Source organism: Perca fluviatilis, chromosome 16, assembly GCF_010015445.1.
Source record: "Perca fluviatilis chromosome 16, GENO_Pfluv_1.0, whole genome shotgun sequence".
Classification (NCBI taxonomy): Eukaryota; Metazoa; Chordata; class Actinopteri; order Perciformes; family Percidae; genus Perca; species Perca fluviatilis.
The window spans coordinates 22,766,357-22,788,917 of record NC_053127.1 but is presented as its reverse complement, the minus strand read 5'-3'; the positions used below and the strand labels follow the sequence as shown (position 1 = coordinate 22,788,917).

The following is a 22,561-nucleotide window of genomic DNA, read 5'->3' as shown; positions in this document are numbered from 1 at the left end:
TAAGTTACAACATTCAATTCATAGTGCGCCACTAGACTTGAAACTTGACCCAAAACTTGACATTGATCTCTTTCGATATCAATTCAGATTATTAAATAAAGTATGAGAACAAAAATGCTTCTGATCTAGACAGCTAAGCATTCACTAAAAAAGAACAAACTAGCCTTGGTCACTTCTCTGTTGCAATTTGACGTTACAGACCGTCTAGAAATAAATATATTCTTATTTGAATTTCTGTGAAATTCAAATAAGAATATATTTATTTCTAGTCCCAGGATGCTTTTTACATGGTTTCCGCGGGGTCTTAAAAAATCTAGAGTCTAGGTCTAAATGTTCTCATTTAAATGCTCCCGTAGAGCTTTAAAATGTTTCTCTACAGTCCTTTTTTCCTCAGGTAATTTGGTAGAAGTTGGTAGAATTGACAGTACACAACTAGACACTACAGTGTGAAATCAGTCAATTCAGTACAAAAACCGTAAGAGCTGCAGACTACGTTTGGACACTTTTTTCTATGTTTGCAAGTGTGTTTTAAACTTCTACCTGTGTCAAAGCAGTGTCTATTTGCACTGCTAATATCTGCTCAGTGACAGTCCAAACTAAAGTCCAGAGCAGTTGACTAAGAGGGTGCAGGTAGCCAGAACTGTGATCCTGTAGTCTAACGTAACAGACAGTAATAAAGTTTTAGGCAATATGAACTATTACAAGGAATATTTCTATTGCATTTTACAAACATGAGGTGTAAGATTGCGTAATATAATGTGCATAGTGCGATTTGGGCTACTAGAAAATGCAAAGGTTCGAAATAAACTGTATTCTCTTAATTAGTCATGAATGATTTTATGGGTTAATGTATAATGTGAGGGTGGGTGAAAAAACAAAAAGCTATTAAAAAAAAAAAAAAAAAAAAAAAAAAAAACTGTCCCTCCATCTGTCAAAGATTGTTCCATGGCACAAAGATTAAGATTTTTCCTCTCACTTCAATTTAACCATGTGGCCCAGTGTTCCATTAAACCGTCTACCTTGGCCATAGTTATTTAGTTACTTATCATTCACCACTGAGTGAGGTAATGCTAGATGTGTTCAGTGCTTTTGACTGGTATAGGTCCTGAAAATCATCCTTTACCAATTTCAGCCAGTAAAAATGCCTACGATAGGTTTTATTTCTCTACAAGTCCCCCAGTAAGATGTTAAAATCTTCACATAGAAATCAAATGTATGGTTTGAGATAAAATCTTAGCCCAAAAATAAAAGTTGGGGACCAGTGACCTTGCACAAACCGCATTAAGGTCAGATAAATGCAAAAATAACGTATGGTTTGCATGCATATAAAACAATTTTCTGAATGTTTCCATTTGTGTAAAGTGGATACCAAACTATTGCATCTTCTAGTTCATCGGGAGTTAAACAAAGAATGAGCCTCAAGGCTAGTCAAACTGGAAATACAAGTGGGTGTTGCCAAAATGTGTTTGTGTGTGTGAGTGAGTATATTTAGAGCAACTCCAAAAAAAAATTAAAAAAAAAAACTGAAGAACATAAATCATAAAAAAAAAAAAAAAAAAATTTATAATCAGCGTAAATAGTGAGTTCCGTTTTAAAACTTTTTTTTAAAATTTTTTTTTTTAAAAAATTGATCACTAACCCCTCAAAATTACACAATGAGTTAAAGGTTTTCTGAAAAAAGTTGTATCCTTAGCTTCTTTGTGCGTGAGGTTACACAGCTAAATGTGACAGTGTTGTAAATCTTCATGCATTAGAGTAGAAAATACTTTCTCTTCTGTAGGTCTTTTCTCTAGTCAAGAGCATTGATGCCGTCACTGTGGAGGTGTAGACATTTTTTTTTATTCAGTCATAAATTTTACAGACACATGCGTGTTCTTTTAGCAGACCAATCTTTTCCTCAGTGGCAATGAAGATATTGCTTAATATTGGAGGTGAAATATTGTTGGTCCACTACAAGAATGTCAAACATACAAAAGTAGACATGCCCCTCAAGTAAATTCTAAAGACAGCTCTCGGTTCCAGACAGCAACCAGGGGAGGGACCGGAAACTAGCAAAACAATGTGCTCTTCGTGCGCACCACTGACTCAATGCTAGTTTCATACACTATAGCCTGTACTCAGCTAGTGCAAATACTTTATCTTGTGGCCTGTGACTAAAGTTCACAGGAAAAGGCCACATGGTAATACATCATTCTAACAGGAACACATGGTGATCAAACAAAAACCTTCACACAGCCTAAAAGAGGGTTTAACATTACTTCCATTTAACATAAGAATGTACAGATGTTAGTTCAGAAACTGAGAGGAGTTACAGGATTCCCTTAAAATGAATCACCTACCAAGTTTTAGACTACGTTTTAGGGGGGATTGCACTTTAGTCCCACATCATTTTCTAAGTCCTATGTCACAACCACTGGCCTCTGTGATTTCTGTTTGTAGGACCTGACAGGCTTTAGCCAGAGACAGAGCCGCACATTGTAATAAGATAAGAGAAAGGACAGGTGGCCCAGTGATCAGGTGCCAGACTGCCTGCTTTAGAGCTGAGCTGAAGTCTACTGTGTGGCTCTCTTAGATTCTCTCATCATTGAGCACTAAATAGTACCAAATTGAGAAGAGTCTCTTCAACCGCTCATATTTAAAATCACTTATGACAGAAAAATGCTGAGCTATTGCTAGGGACTCATTTACAACCCAGAGCACCTGTAGGACTACCACTATAGCACTAGCCAAATAGTCCAATTCTACTCAATATTTCAACAAACAGGATGTGTGTTAAAGGGTAACACCTTTCACCCCAAGACAGTCTTAACGTTTTACATTAACAACTTTTTCCATAAGCCACACACCAAAGAATTTAAGGCTCTAACCTGTGACATCAATACAATTCAAATGTATTGGCTTAGCTAACCAAAACAAACCATTGGATAAAAAGGTATATTACAAATTTCTAAACAGAATGAAATTTTCCTTTCAACTATATCGACAGGTCAATTTAACTCTTACCTTGCAGTTGTTTAAACCTTCCCTCCAGAATGTTAGAGTATTGCACCTGATTAACAAATGCTGCAGGGGACAAGCAGGGCTCTCTGTCCCTGCGGCCCAACTCCATGGCCTTTTTTTTTTTTTTGGATCTCTTGCCTAAATATTCCTCTCAGATACAGAGTGAATGGGAGTTCTCCTGCATAGCACAGCGGAGGCAACCTTTCCCACTAAAACTGTATCAAATCCTTGAGATGGTTCTCCAGAAGAAAAAAGTTTTGTATATCCTCTTTTAGATTCCCTCAATGCTGTGCCTCAGTAAAGCACAACACTAGCTTAAAAATGTTGCCGCCTGTTTTTTTCTTCTTCCAGTGTATGTCCCACCTTGTCCAATTAAAATACAGCAGTGCAACGGTGGAGTTTTTTTTTTTTTTTTCAAAGAATCATTTGTTCTCTTGTTTCACCTCCTCTTGTGAAGAATTTCACCGCACTTGTGGCCCCTGTGCAAAGTAAAAACTTTTGGTAGCACTCCCTTGAAGTTCACAACTGACTATTCCTTCCCTCCAAACTCTGAACACGCATTTGCTGGAGCAGAGCGCAGCAGAGCAGGCTAACCGGCTGCAGTCGGATAGCTGTGTAAACAAAGCCTGCTGTGCCGTCTGAAAATTGTGTCATTTGCATAAGGTGTGTTTCAGGGAGGAGCACAAAGGAACAACACAGTAGCAGGATGAGGGCAGGGAGGAGGTGTAGAGGTGGACTAAACCATTAGAGTTCCTGCTCAGCGTTGCTTGAAGCGGATTAGTCAACTCTACCTTAATTCCAGGGAGCAACGGGGTGTGGCCTGCCAAGAAGGTACATCACCTTCTTATCCTGTTGTCTTGCTGCGTAGTTCTTATTTCTTTTACTCTCTAAGACAAGACTTGTTCTCCCTTTTTCTGTTTACGGGTTCTGCCGTATGATAAGGCGTTAAGACAGGAAGGAAGTTGTTGAGAACGCCTCAATAACACAACCAGCTCTTTCCTGTCTGAACAAGATTTGAAATTATGAACTTGTTCATTCGTTTGTCAGGCAGATGGTTAGACAGGCATGGGGGTGGAAGTGAGTCATTACCCGTCTAAAACAATTATAGAATTACACTGCAATCACACATTTTATTTCTTACTAGATTAGGGACAAATATAAAAATGATGTATGGCACATCTTGTTAAATATTTAATATGGTTGATTGTTTTTCCACGGTCAAATTAAGTGATTGTTTGCATGCAAACAATGAAGGAAAATTTACTTTTATTTTAAATTGTGCTGAGATTTGAAAGTTTCAAAACAATTATTTGCTTCCATCGCTGAAGAAGGAACATCTTATGAACCTTAATTACAGACTTTTACTGCATATTTCAGATTCTCAAGAATTTTATGTACACTTGACTTTCGTGACTGTGCTCCATAATGCAACGCCAATAATAAAGCAGTATTTATTTAAATCTGTGTAATAATAAATGGAAATAAAGTAAATATATTTTGAAAGTTAAATAACCTAATAAATGGAAGGTTTACTCTCTTTCTTGCAGCTGCTAATTAACACCCTAAAAAGTGCAACCCTAAAAGTTGCACTAAATGCCTGTGAGTGTGCAAAAATTACACAAGATTGTAAACACAGTGAGGACTAAGGTCACAACCTTTCTTATTAGACGACGGCTTTTGGTCTGGTCAGGGTGCAGTTGTAAAAAGGCCTGGTTGTTTTTATTGATCTTAGCTTGTCCTGATGAGCGGGGAGCATCTGGATGGGTCTCATTAGAGGACCAAATGCTCCGGGCCTTCTGCGACTGGGTGTTTATGGAAGGGGACTGGACTAATGAGATCCAAAGAGAACACACTTCCTTCTGAGGAACAGAGGCTATGCAGTGGTCACATGCAGTGAGAAATGAAGAGCAGAGACCTGGTAAACTGATAATGGCCATTTAAGATCCCATTGGGCATATATCAAACATCACCATCCCTATTAACATGAGAGGCAGATGTGATGGCAGGTTTGTGTGTCTGGCATATGTGTCTTAACATATTATGTTAGGCCAGTTGCCTCCCTATAAAACCAGTCTTCTGGAAATAAACCCATTGGATACTAGGATTAACAGTTAGTTTCAGAATCTTGTGAAATATGTAAACAAACCGTGAGAAAGTCTGCCAAAGGGTCAAGTGGGACAATCTCCTGCATTGAGCAAACTGGAATTAACGATAATTAATAATGGCTGGTGTGGTGAATGAATACAGATGAGAAAGACGAAAAGATTGAAGCTGCGGGGGAGTAAGCACAACCAGAGGGAGAAAGGAGAGATCTATTGCTGAGCATGTAAATTTTACGCATCCTACAGCACAACCACTTCCAGGGACCCGAAGGACGGCAAAAGTCTGGACCTTACTCCAAAACGCTGGAAGTAAATATCTGATCTGAAGGGTAATACCTCTGAAGTAAGCATGTTTGATTTCTCATGAGAATCCCACAATCACTCAAGTCTTAGTCCCTATATTTACCAAATGTGAGGCAGTGAATTGATATGATAGTCTATTATTCATGCATTTCTTAGTTCTTTATATATACATAAAATATATAGGCATGGTCTATGTCTTGATTGGTGGTTTCCAGATGTAACCGATTTGCCATGTCTTGGATAATGATGTGGATACATTGTTTAAAATTCCAGTAACAGTTTTTATAAAAAGGCATACAGATTAATTTTAACGTACAAAAGCTTAGCTCTGTCCTACTGTGGAAGCTTCCACAAGTAAATACATGTAACTGTTTGAGTGTGAAAGTGGGCGCTGCATAAAAAAGGCAAATTTACACTGCTCACCTTGCTACTCACAAAGTATAGGACAGTAGATAAGTGGTTACTTATGCAAATTACAATTATTTTAACAGAGGGGAAGCTCTCTACTGTGAAACAAGTGGCAGCTGCTACTGTCACACCAGAAGCAAAATGTATACAACAGACTGAAACTGTTTAAGGTGTGAACCCCCAGGTAATGAGGCAATCATATTACAGAGAGAAATGCAGAGACGGTGGAATTGAGAGACTGTGAGAGAAAGAAGTGTAAGTAAGCAGCAGCTCACAGAATGTTGAAGGTCTTGACATCTGTTGATGAGTTGTAAAAGGTGGGCAGGAGCTAGGCCTAGGGGAAAATACCTGCTACAGCATGTCAAAGAATGTGCACATGAAGCCCATACATGTCAAACGGAGATGGTATCACAGGTATTCCCATGGACAGACAGACAGACAGACACACACACACAATTACAGTCCTCTGTTGCTTACCATAATTATATCACAGCAAGATACAGTACATCTTTAAATACAGTACAATGCGTACACAACCAGGCAACACCCAAAGTGTGTTTCCTGTTGGCATGAGGAAATGAGTCAGGTTGTATTTGTAAGTGAAATAAGGTTTATCTTTCAGAATTACTTTGACTACAGCAGTGTTCAAAGATCATCAGAATGGGGTGTGTGTGTGTGTGTGTGTGTGTGTGTGTGTGTGTGTGTGTGTGTGTGTGTGTGTGGGGGCCTGTTGCTCCCCTCTGCTGGGTTCTCCGTGATACTGCAACTTGTTTTCACTATTATCAACATAGATTTTTATCTGTCAAATGTGTAACTGGGAAGGTAGGGTAGATAAATAAGCACGTAGGGTAGATAAATAAGCATGCACACACACACACACACACACACACACACACACACACACACACACACACACACACACACACACACACACACACACACACACACAAACACACACACACACACACACACACACACACACACACACACACACACACACACACACACACACACACACACACACACACACACACACACACACACACACACAGGATGTACTACAACAACTAATAGAGCCATTAGGATTTTCACCTGGGTCACATTAGTTGGAACCTCTCAACAGAACAGGCTGGCCAATAGACATGCACTTGCACAGCTTGGAAGGATGTCAAGACTCTCAAGGGTAGGTGAGTAAGGTGGGGAATAAAGCTACGTTCAGAACATAGACTCTATAAAATATGGACGTTGTCTCTGTAACGTCACCCTTAGGTGCCAAAATGAGCCAAAATGAAGCTTAAAGTGGGCAGTCAACCTCTTGGCAGTGCCTGATGTCGGCTTATCCAAAAATAGGCAAAGAGGTGTAGCATGGATGGAGCTGTGGCGGGCTGAATGAAGCCCACAGTCTATGCTCGCCTCCTGTGACAGCAGGCCACCTGTCACTCAAAGTGGCACGCCCTTAATTATGCTGGACTTTGATATAATTAAACGGGTGAGTTATAAAAACATAGATCCCCATTTTAACATCGGGGTCTATGAGGATTTGCTCGCTTTTGGAGCCAGCCTCAAGTGGCCACTCAAACTGCAGTTTTTTGAACTTCCGCACTGGCTTAATATTTTAGCACTGGTGGTTGCCACTTGGCTCTGACCAACATTGTATCAAAAAATGCAGCCTCCTCATTCAATTCATTAAGGCCCCTGTCTGGGCATAGCATGAAATCTGATGCAGAGCTCCGGCACAAAAAAAACACATTGAAACACTGGATACTCTTTGTACATTCATGTAATGGTTGTTTCGGAAAAAGCCAGAACATAAAGGGACTTAAGAAAACAGAAAAACATTATAAACATTTTAGATTATTGATTGGAAAACTGCAGGTCTGCCACAACTCTCAGTTCTTTTACATCAATACTGAAGACCTTTTTTGATGTTGCCTTTCTTTAAATAATTGTTAATTTCTTATACTGAAGTTGCATTGTTGAAACTGTATGAAAATCTATATAAGCATATAAAGAGAAATTACCGGTGGGACCGGCACGTTCTGGGAACAGCAAGGATTGCGGCTGGATTACGTGTATAGAGCAACGGCTTATACATTGTCCCATACTAGCAGCATAAAATCTTGTATTTTATCTGCTTTTATATTTGTAAACGTTTCAACTGCTCTTTAAGGTTTAATTTCTTATACTGCGCTGTAACTTTTATTCTTGTATTTTAATCATTTGTATGTAAAGCACTTTGAATTGCCCGGTTGCTGAAATGTGCTATACAAATTAAGCTGCCTTGTCTTGTCTTATCTTTAAGTGTTGCAATACTGATGGAGGATTTTCCCCACACTTAGCCCTAAAGTCTAGTGTCAACACCACATTCCATCACACTTATTGCTCTGAGGTGAATTGACTATACAGTTGCCTGGCTTTGTCCCCATTTTGGAAGTATTTCTGTCTTGCCCTATAAAGAGAGAATTGTCTTTTGGGACAGAAAAGAATAAAGTTGGTTCCTAAGTCTACAGAGCCTTATTAGATTTGTGCAGATTTAGCAAATTGTGACAAAAGAATAAATAATGCTTCAAAAAGAACCAAATGTTTGTCAATCATCATTGCACACCTACAGTACACATACTGCATATTGACACCATGCAAACATCTACGTTGGTGGGGCCTGAAGTGTAGCATACCTGCGAGAGCCTTGATGCGTGAGCGCTCAAAGAGGCGTGCAGAACTGTTCTCATTATCCCAGTCAGTTTCTGCTGCCAGGTCCCAGCGGTTGTTGATGTCATTATACTGCTGCTGGATCTCCAAGCTGTCAAAGTCCGTCGGCGAGATGGTGCTCATGATGCCTAGGCTGGAGGAAAACACATTCAACCTAAAATTCAGACACAGAAAAACAAAAGCATCCAAAGTCAGTGCATAGAAGGGAGAGGACATTTCATGATACCAGAAACTTCACAAGACTGACCCTTGGAATGTTTGGAAGATTCAGTTTGCGAACTGCAAATCTATTTCTATTTCATCCAAGGTCAGATGATGCACTGTAACACAGATCACACACCCTCTCCTCACAGCTGCACTCAAGTTTTATGTGCTCAAATGACAGTCATATGCAAATAACAGCTTAGACAGTATAACTGCCGGAGTGTGTAGGGAGATAAAAACTTTGAGATAAGCTCAGCAACTGTCATGAAGTTGTTCAGTTAGCGAACGCATAATTTAATATAACTGCTCCTGTAAGCTAGGGCAACAAGCAGTAATCTAATTTTAGCCTGAGTGTTGAGGGCAAAAACAACCTCAATCTACACAGATTAGATCTTGACTTGCACATGCCCAAAACCTATAAAGCTTACCCCGCACACACAGATGACAATGGTGATATAAGAAACCTAGCAGGCAAAACCACTGCACATGTACAGCAGTACAAACACAAGTTCACACACACAGCCGCATAGTGCATTCGGCCTGGGTGGTAGTATTGAAAGAGTCAAATATAAAAAATTCAAGTGCCTGAATATCAACATGTAATGTATTAATGCAGCAATATGTAAAGAATTTTAAGATTATTTTTTCAGGCCTTTATTTAGGACAGTTTAGACTTGAAAGGGGAGAGAGAAGGGGAATCACATGCAGCAAAGGGCCGCAGGTCAGAGTCGAATCTGCAGCCACTGCGTCGAGGAGTAGACCTCTATATATGGGTGCCGCTCTACCAGGTGAGCTAACCAGGCGCGCATGTGGATGATAACTTAACAGGAAGTGACATTCATTGGTTATTTCACTTAGCTTGGAAACAGTTGATTAAGCTTGGAAATGCCTATCCATTAATTGGTATTGAGTCACCAGAGGAAAAACAAAAGTTAACTATTTCACATTACAATAACCCAAATCCCCAGACAATATCTGGCTTGTCACAATATCAATAGTATGCCAATGTATCATCCAGCTGTTCTTTGGTTTCCATTATGTACTGCTTATGGCATGCACGTGCACATGCTGGTAGAAACCCAACAATTTCCCCCAAAGAGCAAGCATTTGGTGTGACAGTGGCGAGGAAAAACTTCCTTTTTACAGGCAGAAACCTTAGACAGACCCTGACTCCTGGTAGGCAGCCATCTGCCGCTGCCGATTGGGACACAGAGACACTGATACAGATATATGGAGAAATAGCAGTTGGTATGATGAACAGTGACAATTATAGTACCAATAAAGATAATACAACTACACAGTAACTAGAAATAATAGTAGTAGCAGTGCAGGGCATCGAGCAGGACCACGGCAGCAGCTGCAAAAAAGCACTAGCTAGCTAGCTTGATTGGCAGGATGTTGAACAAGACATGTTTGATTGACCAAAATGTTCAAATTAACTTTGATAAAGTGAAAACACACAGTGAGAGGGTCAAAGTTTAGGAAGAAAACATGTACAACACCCAAAAACAAGTTGCCATGGATAAGCATTGCTCTATCATGACTGATTGACTAAATGAACAACTTTTGGCTCTACATTTGTATTGCGTGAAGATGCCTCCTCATCAATTCCGTCTGCTAGCAAAAAACAGAAGAATGCCTAAAAGATGCTGTGTGGTGATATACACTACCAACAAAGTAAAGAACCCATAACTTTTGTTTTTAGCTGGCTACAGGCACTTTGTTAGGATTCCAGCCATTAGTTGCATATTGTGGCGCCAATTGTTTTCCCCTCCAGTGGGAGTGGCTTTCGGAGTATGACGAGATGTGTTCTGTCTCTATTGACTTCTATAGAAACTGACTTCTTTTTTGGAGCCTGTGGAGTCGCTACTTGCTGGAAATGAGATAGAATTAAGGCACTTACGCATTGGCTTCACTTTTCAGGCCTGGAAGTTGCCGCTTGATGGGGACATGCTCATCAAAACAATGCTCTGTAGTAGAGCTGGGCGATATGGAGAAAATCAAATATCACAATATTTTTGACCAAATACATCGAAGTTGATATTGTGGCAATATTGTAGGGTTGATTATTGGTGCTTTCACGAAATATTTATACAATGAGATTTTGATAAATAATCATCAATAATGTGGATATAATGACTAAGTGGGTAAAGGGAAATAATAGAACAGCTAAAACAAAAAACAAAAATCCAATCCCTTTACTGTAATGCAGCCTGAGAAACCAGGAAAAGACAAAACTTGAGTCATATCACGATACTACAATGTCCAAAATTTAAGACGATATGAGCCTCATATATTGATGTCGATATAATATTTATATATTGCCCAACCCTACTATGTAGGCCTACTAGTGGTCAAAAACCCACCAAATAAAACACTTTATTTTCTCAGTCCCAGTCCTTGCACTCGCTGCTAGCCATGCAACATTGCACCTATCCTGCTGATTGTTTCAACTCAGCATCCAGTTATAACAACAAGGGTGCCCTCATTTGGCAACAATCATTCATAAACAATGTCAGTCCTACCCCCTTTCCCCAACTGGTTGAGTCTCTGTATTTTGTGGACATATTTTAACTTATGCCAGGAGTAAATGCCCCTTGTCCTCTTTATTCATTTTAGTAGAAACGTACTACACTTGCTAATATGCGTGTGCATGCTTAAATTGGCTGCCACAGACTGCGTAAATTTGTATCCCATTAAAATATTTTATGTCAAAAACATATTCCCATAACATCATATTCTTGAAGTTAAGGAAAGCACTATAAGCTTGGTAACATTGATGGATCTTTAACTTCACACAGATAAAGGGATGTTAACCCAGTTCAGCTGACAGAAGCAGGCGAGACAATCTGATATCTTGTACATGCATTCAGATAAAAACATACTAAGTCTGAATAGATTCCTATACATCACACCTCAAAAATGTATGTCAGTATACTGTATATTGATTGATTGATATTGCACTACAGCCCTGGAGCACTGTATTTCATTATTTTCTTTACATGCCTGTAAGCATAAGTATTGACAATAAAAGCACCTTAACTTCCATTGTCTAAAAACATGTACAACACTAACTGCACATGATCAGACCGATCCTGTCCTTAGCATTATGCACTATAGCACCCAATGGGGGATCTACATTAAGATTAAAGCCCCCACCAGAGACCCATTAACTAACTGGGGCCATTTGTTTAAGAGCATTGAACAGATTTATAGGCAAGGTTGAGTAGTCAGTTTGCTAATACCTGTAAGTTTATCTTTTGTTGTGTCTAGCAGCTGTGGCCGACTTGTAAGTTGATGATGGATGAGAAAGAGGACGGTGGTAAAAAAAAAAGAACAAAGCCAGAGGTTTTGTGAGGAGGTATTCTTTAGGCAAAGCATGACTGAGGACTGCTAACCATGTCCTTTGGTTCAAGGTTCATTTATTGCATGGAAACTGCAGTCCTCACATTTTGGTCATATAACTCTCTCCATCATGTTGGTCATGATGAGTTTGATCTAGGTTAGATTATGTTGCACTACAGTGTGAGACTGGAAGGAAGAGATTCTAGCAATCAAACGAGGTGGTGCTCTAGAGAAGATTAAGTAGGCCAGCTACACAACATATCACATTAATGAGGCTATGTATTCATACTCCGTTTTCTCTTTTCCTTGAGGTGTGAATGAGAAACGCAATAACAGCTGATGACAGAGATTTATCTGGCTGAATGCAAAGTTGTCAGTAATGCCTCTGCTAGGACCAATCTTGGAATAGGTATGTCATAAAAGTCAATGCATCCTCTTAATCAAATCTGGAAATCAATAACAGGCAGCTGCCAGAACAGATACTGTACACTGCCAGTGAACAGCTAGGTTGGGCCTATTTTGTATGTATGTATGTATGTATGTATGTATGTATGTATGTGTATGAGTATATGTATATATATATATATATATATATATATATATATATATATATATATATATATATATATATATATATATATATATATATATATATATATATATATATATATATATATATATATATATATATATATACACATATACATATATACATATATACATACATACATACAAAATAGGCCCAACCTAGCTGTTCACTGGCAGTGTACAGTATCTGTATAGATCCATTAGGCCACCAGGACGCATTTGGCTTTGTTTTAAAATAGGATTTTATTAACCAGAGGCTGAGATTTTGTTGAAGTCAAACACAGATAATTCTGCAATGCATACAACAGATACTTAAACACTAATAATAAACGATGTAAAATATACATAAAAAAATTGTCTTTCACATAGAAATAAATGTACTACTCATACTATTTAACATCTATAGATTTTGGTATATATTTCTCAAATATCACTGGCTTCAGTTTTTAATCAGCAGACCATGGCATTGTACCCTAACGTACACTTTACAAGTCAAACAAGTCACACACATTCTAGCTATAAAAATAAATAAAACAGAAGCTTGGCAAATCCTATTAGTGGCAGATTAAGAAGTGGCCTGGGAATAGAATCTAAATGCAGGGATTAGAGAAGAAGACAGAACAACGCCTCCACACTGCCCCCCAATCTGTCACCTCCCCACACACTGGCACCCAAGGAGTTGGCTATTGTCTCGACCCCCTTGAGAGAGTGTGTGTGTGTGTGTGTGTGTGTGTGTGTGTGTGTGTGTGTGTGTGTGTGTGTGTGTGTGTTAAGGTGGTCACGAAAACAGAATTTTAAACTTCGATTCAATAGTACCATACCAACAGCAAAAAGATATATTTTTTTATTTTCAACCTGCACAGTGCGGTTACAGAAAAGGCCACAACACTTACAAACACATTTGTAATAATGTGATTGTTTAACTGAAAATCTGACTGTAGATCTGTTTTTTCATAGCTTCAGTACTTTTGATACTATTGAATATAAAATGAACATAGATCGTATCATTTGAAACACGTGGTTTCGAAAGAGTATTGACACTTAGGCTAGTCAGTGTGTTTATTCTTTTGTCCCTTATTTATGTTGAATACACAGTCAGTCCACAAACAGGAATTTTGATGACTTTCACTCTCCTTAACATCACTGTCAAATTATGGAGCGAATGAATAAATAATAAACCACAGGCCAGCCTACTGTACTACTACTACTACACCACGCAACTTATTATGGTGTGGTGCGGCTAACAAAGGTAAGATTTCCATGCAGCTTAAACAACCAAAACATCATGGCATTAAAAGCAAGAGCCACAAAGAGGACACACTCTGGCAGCAATGAAGTCCATGGCAATCTGTCAGTGAAGTCACAAGAGTCTGGCAGTGGCAAATAGAGGGCACTCCACCCCTTGTTGTCAGTAGGAGGAGGCTCTGCTCAGTGACTACACTAATCGCCCCTCAATGGATCAGACAAACAATCCCCTGACCTACTATGATACAACCTATTGTACTCATCCTCCCACACACACACACACACACACACACACACACACACACACACACACACACACACACACACACACACACACACACACACACACACACACACACACACACACACGCAAGCTGAGCTGACCTACACCCCCATCACCAACCCTCACACAGACACACTTCCACAGGGCTTCTAAAAGCCACACATACAAATCCACCCACTCCTCAGCATGTGTGTGTCAGTATATCAACACCTGCTACCTGACATACAATTGCCTCCCAAAGAGAAACCAAATCAGAGACAGAAAAAGAACCCCTAAACTGTAACCTTGCTCTGCAAAGCTAAAAAAAAATGCATTGCATTGCTCCTTGCATGCATGGGTAAAATGTCTTCCAAACACAAACTTAGGGACATCAAATGTTAGCCCCAAAGCTGCTGCAATGCAACCTCCAAAAAATACTGCTCATATCAGGAAAAAAAGACAGGCAGGCAGGCAGGCAGTCAGACAGACAGATGTGGCACAAAAGGGGGGCATAAAGAGGTTCTATTAAGGAAATCCCTTCAAGGTCTAATCCACAAATAGCCTACATGACAAAAGAGACGTAATGTAATGAAAGATTTAATTTTTTATCTCTGAGAGTGCTTCATATGTCGATATGCCTTTGAAAAATTACTCTCAGAAAACTAGTGCAATCAAGACCAACAAAAACAAATATAAAATGACTAAGTGTTGCTGTTACTATTAGCCTGTTATTGCAATAGCTGGGCAACATTGCAGGGTTTAGTATGTCTTCCATATGGTTATGAAATATCCTCGAGCTAACAAGGCATGGCCTATATGGAGTCTAACCTTTTCAAACATGACAGTATTATGCTTTCTCTAAACTTAAAATAGGAAAGCAGGACATGTACTGAAAGTGTGACCGTTCAGAAGAATAGAGATTGTGGAAAAGGGAATCGTGAAAGGAAAGAGTGAATGTGGGACACAGAGGAATGCCTCAAGGCAAAACCCCAGCTTGTGACTGGGCAGACACACATCAGACGATCGCTCACAGCAGAGTGACACCGGCACAGACTGAGTGACACAGAAAGCAGGGCACAGCCAGCAGCATGATACAGGCAGTGCCACCACCTCTTTCTGTCTCATTTTCCGCTATCCCTCCTCCCCTCCCAGAGCTGCTTCCCTTTGCCCAGCTGGTCTGTTTGTCACCGCACCCGTTAATCAGGGAGAGAGGAACAGAGAAATAGAGCCCACAATCAGTCACCCAGAGGGAATTAGGCCTGTGCACATTAGCCAGCCACACTGCCACCGTGAACCAGGGGAATAGGGTAGACACACAAACACACAACCAAACCCTGCAATGCCAAACAAAAGGAGCTATCACCTTGTCATATAACTCTTACCAAAAGCCACAGTATGATACTGGCATTCAAAATACACAATTGTTAAGTTTAAAATATTTTACTGAAAACATATCATTATGACTGTAAAGCAGCCAAATGCTTCACATAAGCAAATTTTAATGAGTTCAAGCTGAGGTGGCACCTCTGTGTTGCCTGTCTGTCATACTCAGACGAGCCTGGAGGCAGATGCCAAAATGTATCGCACAAAGCCTGCCCCGCCAAACTGGCCCCATACAATAGAGGAGTCAGCAGAGAGTTAATGCCAGCGGTTCGAGCCTTTCCTGTTTGCAGAAATGAGGCAGCCAGACACATATGCATCAGAGGCCCCTCCACATGCTGCTGATCCTGTCCTGAATGCCCTGCTGAATAGGACAGCAGAGGTCCTTTGTTGACCTGTAGCATCACATTCATCAAACACTCAAGCGACCAGCATGCCCTCCACACATGGACATAGACATGTTACTTCGGTTTTGGGCACCAGCTCTGTAAATAACACAATGGTATATAATAAATGTCAAATTACACCGTATTTGAATACAATCAATAGAATACAACAATTGTGGCAAATCACTTCAAGTATTCTTAAATACCCCTATCATTGTAGACAATTTAATCAAAATCGGTTTACATTTACAACTTTCTCGTCAGTCAAGGAATGAGAAAAGCAGGACTGCACATGGTATCATTGAGGTAGGTACTACTATATCCTTCATTTACTCCATGGACAATGAGGGAGCGTCTGATTTATAAACATCGTCTGTCCTACACCTCCAAGCAGCATTTGTTTATCTTTGTCAATGAGAAGCATGCGTGAACAATCAGTACAAGGAACACATTTCACAGCTGAACTATCAAGAGTATTTCCTGAAGAATAATCCGTAATAATTCCATTGATACAAATATGCATCTCAGAAGTTTAAAAAGATGTAAACTTGCTTTACAGTGAAGTTAAAATGTCATAACCTTCCTCCAACTGGCCCACCCAGAGCATTAGACTATAATAGGTCTACTTCTAACTTTCATTTCATTTTGTCCTGTCCTGCTACGGTTGCTGAATTAGTCCTGAGTTTAGCCTGTGTTTTGAAGTAGCCTATATTTGGCTAGAAGTCCCAGTGGCAGCATCAACCTTCAGGGCTTCCACAATCCAAATTAAAAACATCAGTGAATAAAATATTCATGCAGATCAGGCTAACCCACCGCGGACTGATTCTTGCCATTTTGAAACACATAAGACCAAGTGCAAGCGTGAGCACTGTCAGCATGCCTACAGGTCTGCTAGTGTGTGTGGGTGTGTGCGTGCACGCGTACATGGTGATGCTGATGCATGGTTGATCAAAAGGCTCACTCAAACCATCTGTTGATCCCCACAAATCCTGCCGCCTCAACATCAACAGCCTATGTGCATGTTTTAGAGGGTTTTTTTGTATCAGAGGTGCTTTATATTTTTGGTTTTGCTTTCCTTTTTTTCCAATAGACTTTAAAAAAGGTGCAATATGGAAGAGTTTTATTTTCCTTTAGCATCATAGTGCCTGCCTGACAGAGTTTGTTACAGTTTATCAATACCATTCAATGAATGCTTAAATCATTTGATAAAATATGTTCATTTGGTTGCCAGTTAACAGTAGAATGAAAGAGGAATCATTGGGATAGAATGGAGGATAGCATGCATTAAAGATCACCAGCCTGATGTTCCAGTGGTGGTGTAAAATAGCTGCTGCTTGAAATAGTAATGACTTGTGACTCTTCTTGCAGCACTATTAACATACTGTAGTTAATAATTGTAATTTCAGAGTAGTCTATCCCAAAAAGGCATAGATTAACAAACTGAACACACAGAATGAATGGCATTGTGTTAGAGGTAGCTAATTGCAAACAATTCCTTTTTTATGATTATCCAAATAAACAAATACTGCCTCAGGTCAAACTCCGAAATATTGCTTGGCATAGCAGTTTCTTGATTTGGCAGTGAAATATTCCGCTTTCAGATTCCTGAGGGGGTGTGCAACATTTTGTGACCCTGTGAAGCAGAGGTGCAACAACTGTTCAGAATTTCTGCCTCTGCATGAAAAGTCTGCCCACGCAAGAGGCACTGAACGTGAAACATATTCCTTCCAATGACCTAATCTTTAAAATGGTGGAGTTATTAATTAAGTGCATACTTTAAATAGCTTTAATAGTACATGAAGTACCATACTGTAAATGGCCTACATCAATTTTGAAAAAGAGAGCATGCTTTTCAGATGGTTGTTTGGTTGGCTATGTCCAGCTCCTGCCATGTGTGCCCCTGTAAGGCCCTTATTCTTTCTCCCCGTCTTCTTTTCTGACATTATTAAACATATAGTAGATGAGTGGACTTCCCTCTCCTGAACTATTGAAAATTAACTGTGTTTGTGATTTCAACTTTGTGTATCACGCAGTGCACTACAGTTAAAATAATTTTCATGAAAAGCTGATTTGAAGCCTGTTGTATGGACAGAAAACTGCACGTCAACTACCGTATGTTCTTCACTGAAATAACTTTGAAACTACTTCACTCGTTGGCTGCTGTTAAATTATAGATGCAAAAAAAACGGGGTTTTTTTTGTCGTTCAGGACAGTTCTTCAGTTTATTTGACCTCAGATGGTTTTAAGATTAAATAAATCTTATGTTACACAAAATAAGTTCAATTTTTATGGGGATAATTTTGATGATGTACATACTGCCTTGCTTTGTTTTAAAGATGGTGCAATATTCATGGTGATGACCTACTTTTTTAAATACATTGGTATGGTCTAGTGAGTGAAAACCTCAAATATATCTCAGAATGTCAAATTTATTAGTCTTATCTTGACAAACCAATGTGAATTATTCCAGCTTGTAAAAAATATTACATACACAGGTTGTAGAAATGTCTGGTCCCCTTGAAGTGCTCGTTTTACGGAATGGTAAAACCTTTTGACCAAGACCAGACTTGTTTCTTATTTTATTAAAGTATGCATTTTCCCAAAGCTTTTGTGTCTGTTATAGCTCTCACAGAGGATGGAGTGCCAAGTGCCTTTTCAATTGTTTACTTTATGGAAGCAGATTTAAAAACAAAAACAACATTCCTCAAGTCATTATGATCACTCTCTGGCCTCACAACACAGGGCAGACATGCCAACATCAGTGGCTTTCAGGGGTTTACATTGGACACAACCGCATGTGAATGATTGGATTAATACATGCATAAAATATCTAACGATACTAAACTTTCACTATACTCCACAGACCTAAAAAATAAAAATGTTAAATGAAGAATTGCAAGGTGTTCACTGGGTTAGTGATATGGTTCACTGCAGCACAATGGAAGTGTGAAAGGCAGGAACTGAAAAAAGCTTGTTCAAGTGGGATTTTGAGAATCAGCACTATGGGGGGCCCACATTCACAGCCCCACGCCATTGTCAAGTGCTGTTCCTCTAGCCAGCCAGCTAACAGCCATATCTCATCCGTCTATCATCACAACCAGTCTGTCTCTCCATCAAAAAGGCTCTACAGTTATTTTAACTTGTGGCCATGAACACAACAACAGGGTCTAATATCCTCCGACTAGGATTTATTGAGGCAAGAAGTATCAACAAACACACTGTCTAACAAAAGGATGTTAGTGCATTTATCTAATTTGTTTTGCTATCTTCTTTCTGGGAACACTGTGCAGTGCTAACTGGATCAATATGCCTTTTCTAAATATATACAACTGAGAGAGAACTTCTTCAACACAACATCCATCTTGCAAATAAGCGCTCATGTTATAAAGCTGCTAGTAAGTCAAATTTGAAAAAGACGAGTTTTAATTTTGCAACAAAAAAAAAATTAAACGTGTATTCTAATTTGCCAGCATGTATTTCAACATGGCTCCGTTCCATGTATGGCACCATGAGCTGCCAATATGGATATACGATACATCTGCAGATATTGTGTGCATGCAATTACATTTGTTGTACTTGCCCTAGCAGGCAGATTCAGTTTTGTGTGTGTGTGTGTGTGTGTGTGTGTGTGTGTGTGTGTGTGTGTGTGTGTGTGTGTGTGTGTGTGTGTGTGTGTGTGTGTGTGTGTGTCAGATTCACCATAAAAATCTGACCGAAGGCTACTCATGGCAAGAACTGGACAATGGCTGATCAATTATTCCAAGTAAACTGTGTGTTTTGATGCACAATTACAGTGTTTTTTTCCTTGCAATCTCCCCATTTGGTGTTTAGTCATATCACAGTAGGCTTCTACAGCTATATTTCAGCCACAGCTCCTAAGGGACGTCGTAAATTATTAAACATACTGTATGTGCCCTGCTTCAACTGTACACCTAATGCTGCCTGCAGACAATGCTCCATGAGCATCATTTCAACAAGGTGAACAGGAAGGGGAACGTCATCATGTCGCCCTCTGGTGGTACCATTCCAAGCTTAATGAAACCAGACCTCTTTGTGGAGAGTTGTGTGTACATTTGACAAATGTATTCAATAAATTAATCCTTTATTGTTGTCTTTAGGGTAACCGGATATATTATATTATATATTTTAATCTACAAGAAGTTTAGAATATCCCCACAGTACTGAATGAAAAAGAGCCATTAAGCAAACCTTAGGTAGTAAATAAAAAGATTGCTGAACACTTTTTAGAGAATGTAAGAATGTGTATAGAAACAAATAAAAGGAAAGATATAGACATGGGTAAACATGAAATTATTATAACCCAATTGCTAAAATAATTAGGTAGGCCCTAATTCATTTTAATTGCTTATTTCGTTGTCTTTTTAAGTTAAGCATGCATCTATATTTAGACATCAATTTAATTGATATAGTCGTGTCAAATCTAGTCTTCCATACAAACCAGTTTCCTGGCCACAAAGGAAATGAAGATGCAGAGGGAGAAGGGGGAGGCATTTTAAACATTACAGAATTAACCTATGGTTTTCTATTCCACCATCTAGATGACTGCAATTTATTGCATTCAGCTTGCAATCAATGTGTAAATCAGTCATTGAATATGAAGTGGGCTGGAAACCTGATGTGTGTTATATTGAGAACTACTGGCATAGGATAGTAATGTAAAGGAGAGGGAACCCGTACGTAGGTTTAGTTCCACAAAACAGCCAAAGCCATTACCAAAGTGTACTTAAAAACACCTAACAATTCCCCACTATATAGACTGTATATTATAGTTAATATAGTTCTAGCCAAGAAGAGTTAAATGCCATAAATGTAGATGTTTTTCACTGATACAAGCTGGTCAACCCTTTGCATGTTAAAAGGGGATCCCCTCTTGTTTTGTTACCCTTCTGCTCCTTACTGTACAGTTTTGTCCTACAGTGTTTTAGTGCTCTTTTTCTGATTTCTCCTATAGATTTGAGAAAAATTAAAAAAAATAATCGACCAACCTACAATATAACCCTCCATCACCAATGACCACTCTCAGTCACGGGTGGTACCTGCCATCTATTGTACACAAAAACCTCAAATGTCAAACGGCTCTTCAGGAATGATGCTAAAAATGAAATGTCATTACTATGCACACTCATGTGTTTTTTCTGTCAAAATAACATTGTTTCAATGGGCTGATGTCTCGGGGCCATGAAACACGGTTCTACACGTGGTAGCCCCGGTAAATAAATGTCAGCTCTTAGTATCTGCAAAATTACGAGGTATAGTCCTAAATTGCTTGATGGGCATGTGGCAAACCAACACATTTCAAAGCAACATGTTTATTGGCTTTTGTTTTCAATGAGATTTTGCTTGTAAGCCAACCTTTTAACATACTTTTACCTTATGCATCCCTGCTATGACTCACGTCTAGGCCAGGCACGCAGTGTAAATCCCAGTCCTATCATAACATAACCACACTACCCACAATGTCGAAAGCAAAATCTGCAGCTTTACAAGATGCCTGCCTACTCTTTAAGCATATAGCCTACTGGTTAGACACCAAGGGTAATCTGGCTAGCAGGCAGGCAGCAAGGCTTAGTTGGTTTAATAGCAGATGCTGAATCAAAGATCCACAGGCTGGTTGTACATAACACGTAACGTTAGATAAAATGTGGCTGCGTTTGACATCGGTTCAAACAAAGGCAAGAAGGGGCCAGGGAGATCTAACGTAAGGCGTTGCATTCAGATACATTTCTCAACCAGGCAGCGAACATACCAGAATTATATACGAGTTTATTTGAACCGGCATCTCTGTCAGAGTTTCAAAAATGGCATTAGCTGCGATACATTAACGTTATCTGTTGGCTTGGATAGCTAATAGCAGTGGCAAGCTAACAGCAGTCACCTAGAAATCACAGACCCCCATCTCTCATTAGCTTTGTTATTAGTGGGTAGCCTACTGGTGGTGAAGAATAAAAAAAATAAAAATAATCAGACTTACCCTTTATTTTGTCTTCTGTTACAGAGGCTGTCAATATTAGTACCACCGCGTCACTGTGTGCGATATTTTACCGAAGCGTGCGACTGAGCTAATTCGAATTTTAACGGTTAAAAATCCCAGGTAACACAGATAACGCCTTTCCGTTAAATCCGCATCCTCGAAAAATGTATTTTCCTCCGCGCTGCTACCGGTGCAGCGCGTTACGAAACCAAACCAGGCTCTTTTTTTTTATCTCGCTTTCAAACAAAACGGTCAGCGGGGGAAGAAAAAATAGGCGATGAGAAGCGCCCGTTTTGAGGCAGGTATGAGACGGATATCCGCAGCAGCTTCTTCTTCTTCTTCCCCCCGCGGCCGAGCATCCGAAGGGCCGTCCGTACCTCACTCACTCCCGCTCCCTGTAGCTACTCCCGTTCAACAGGGAGAAGAAAGAAAAAGTGGACGAGATGGTGGTAGTTAGGGGTGTGCGTAGGGGGGTGTGTGGGTGGGTGCTGACCCTTCACAGTCACATGGGAAACACTGTGCACATTTTTAGTATTCTCAACATTGACTGCACAACACTGAGAGAATATGCTCTACCCCTGCTCTGTATCTGGTGCTGTCCCTGGTGCTAAAACGGAAACATTCACGTACCATTCAG

The 22,561-nt window shown here is 39.6% G+C and overlaps 1 protein-coding gene across 7 annotated transcripts in view; it reads right to left on the bottom strand.

Annotated features, from left to right (window-relative positions):
* Positions 1-22,357, bottom strand: part of LOC120544409 (spectrin beta chain, non-erythrocytic 1) — a 49,886-nt gene extending 27,529 nt beyond the window's left edge. For 3 of the 7 annotated variants that reach the window (XM_039778116.1, XM_039778117.1, XM_039778119.1), the window contains exons 1-2: positions 21,925-22,357; positions 8,489-8,676 (exon numbers count right to left, since the gene is read on the bottom strand). In XM_039778116.1, coding sequence (XP_039634050.1) covers positions 8,489-8,645 — 157 coding nt within the window. In that variant the 5' untranslated portion in view covers positions 8,646-8,676; positions 21,925-22,357. Of the gene's footprint in view, positions 1-3,003; positions 3,670-8,488; positions 8,677-21,924 lie in introns of those variants that run through there. The other 4 variants (XM_039778122.1, XM_039778118.1, XM_039778120.1 and 1 more) reach the window with 4 other exon arrangements.
* Positions 22,358-22,561: the final 204 nt, after the last annotated feature.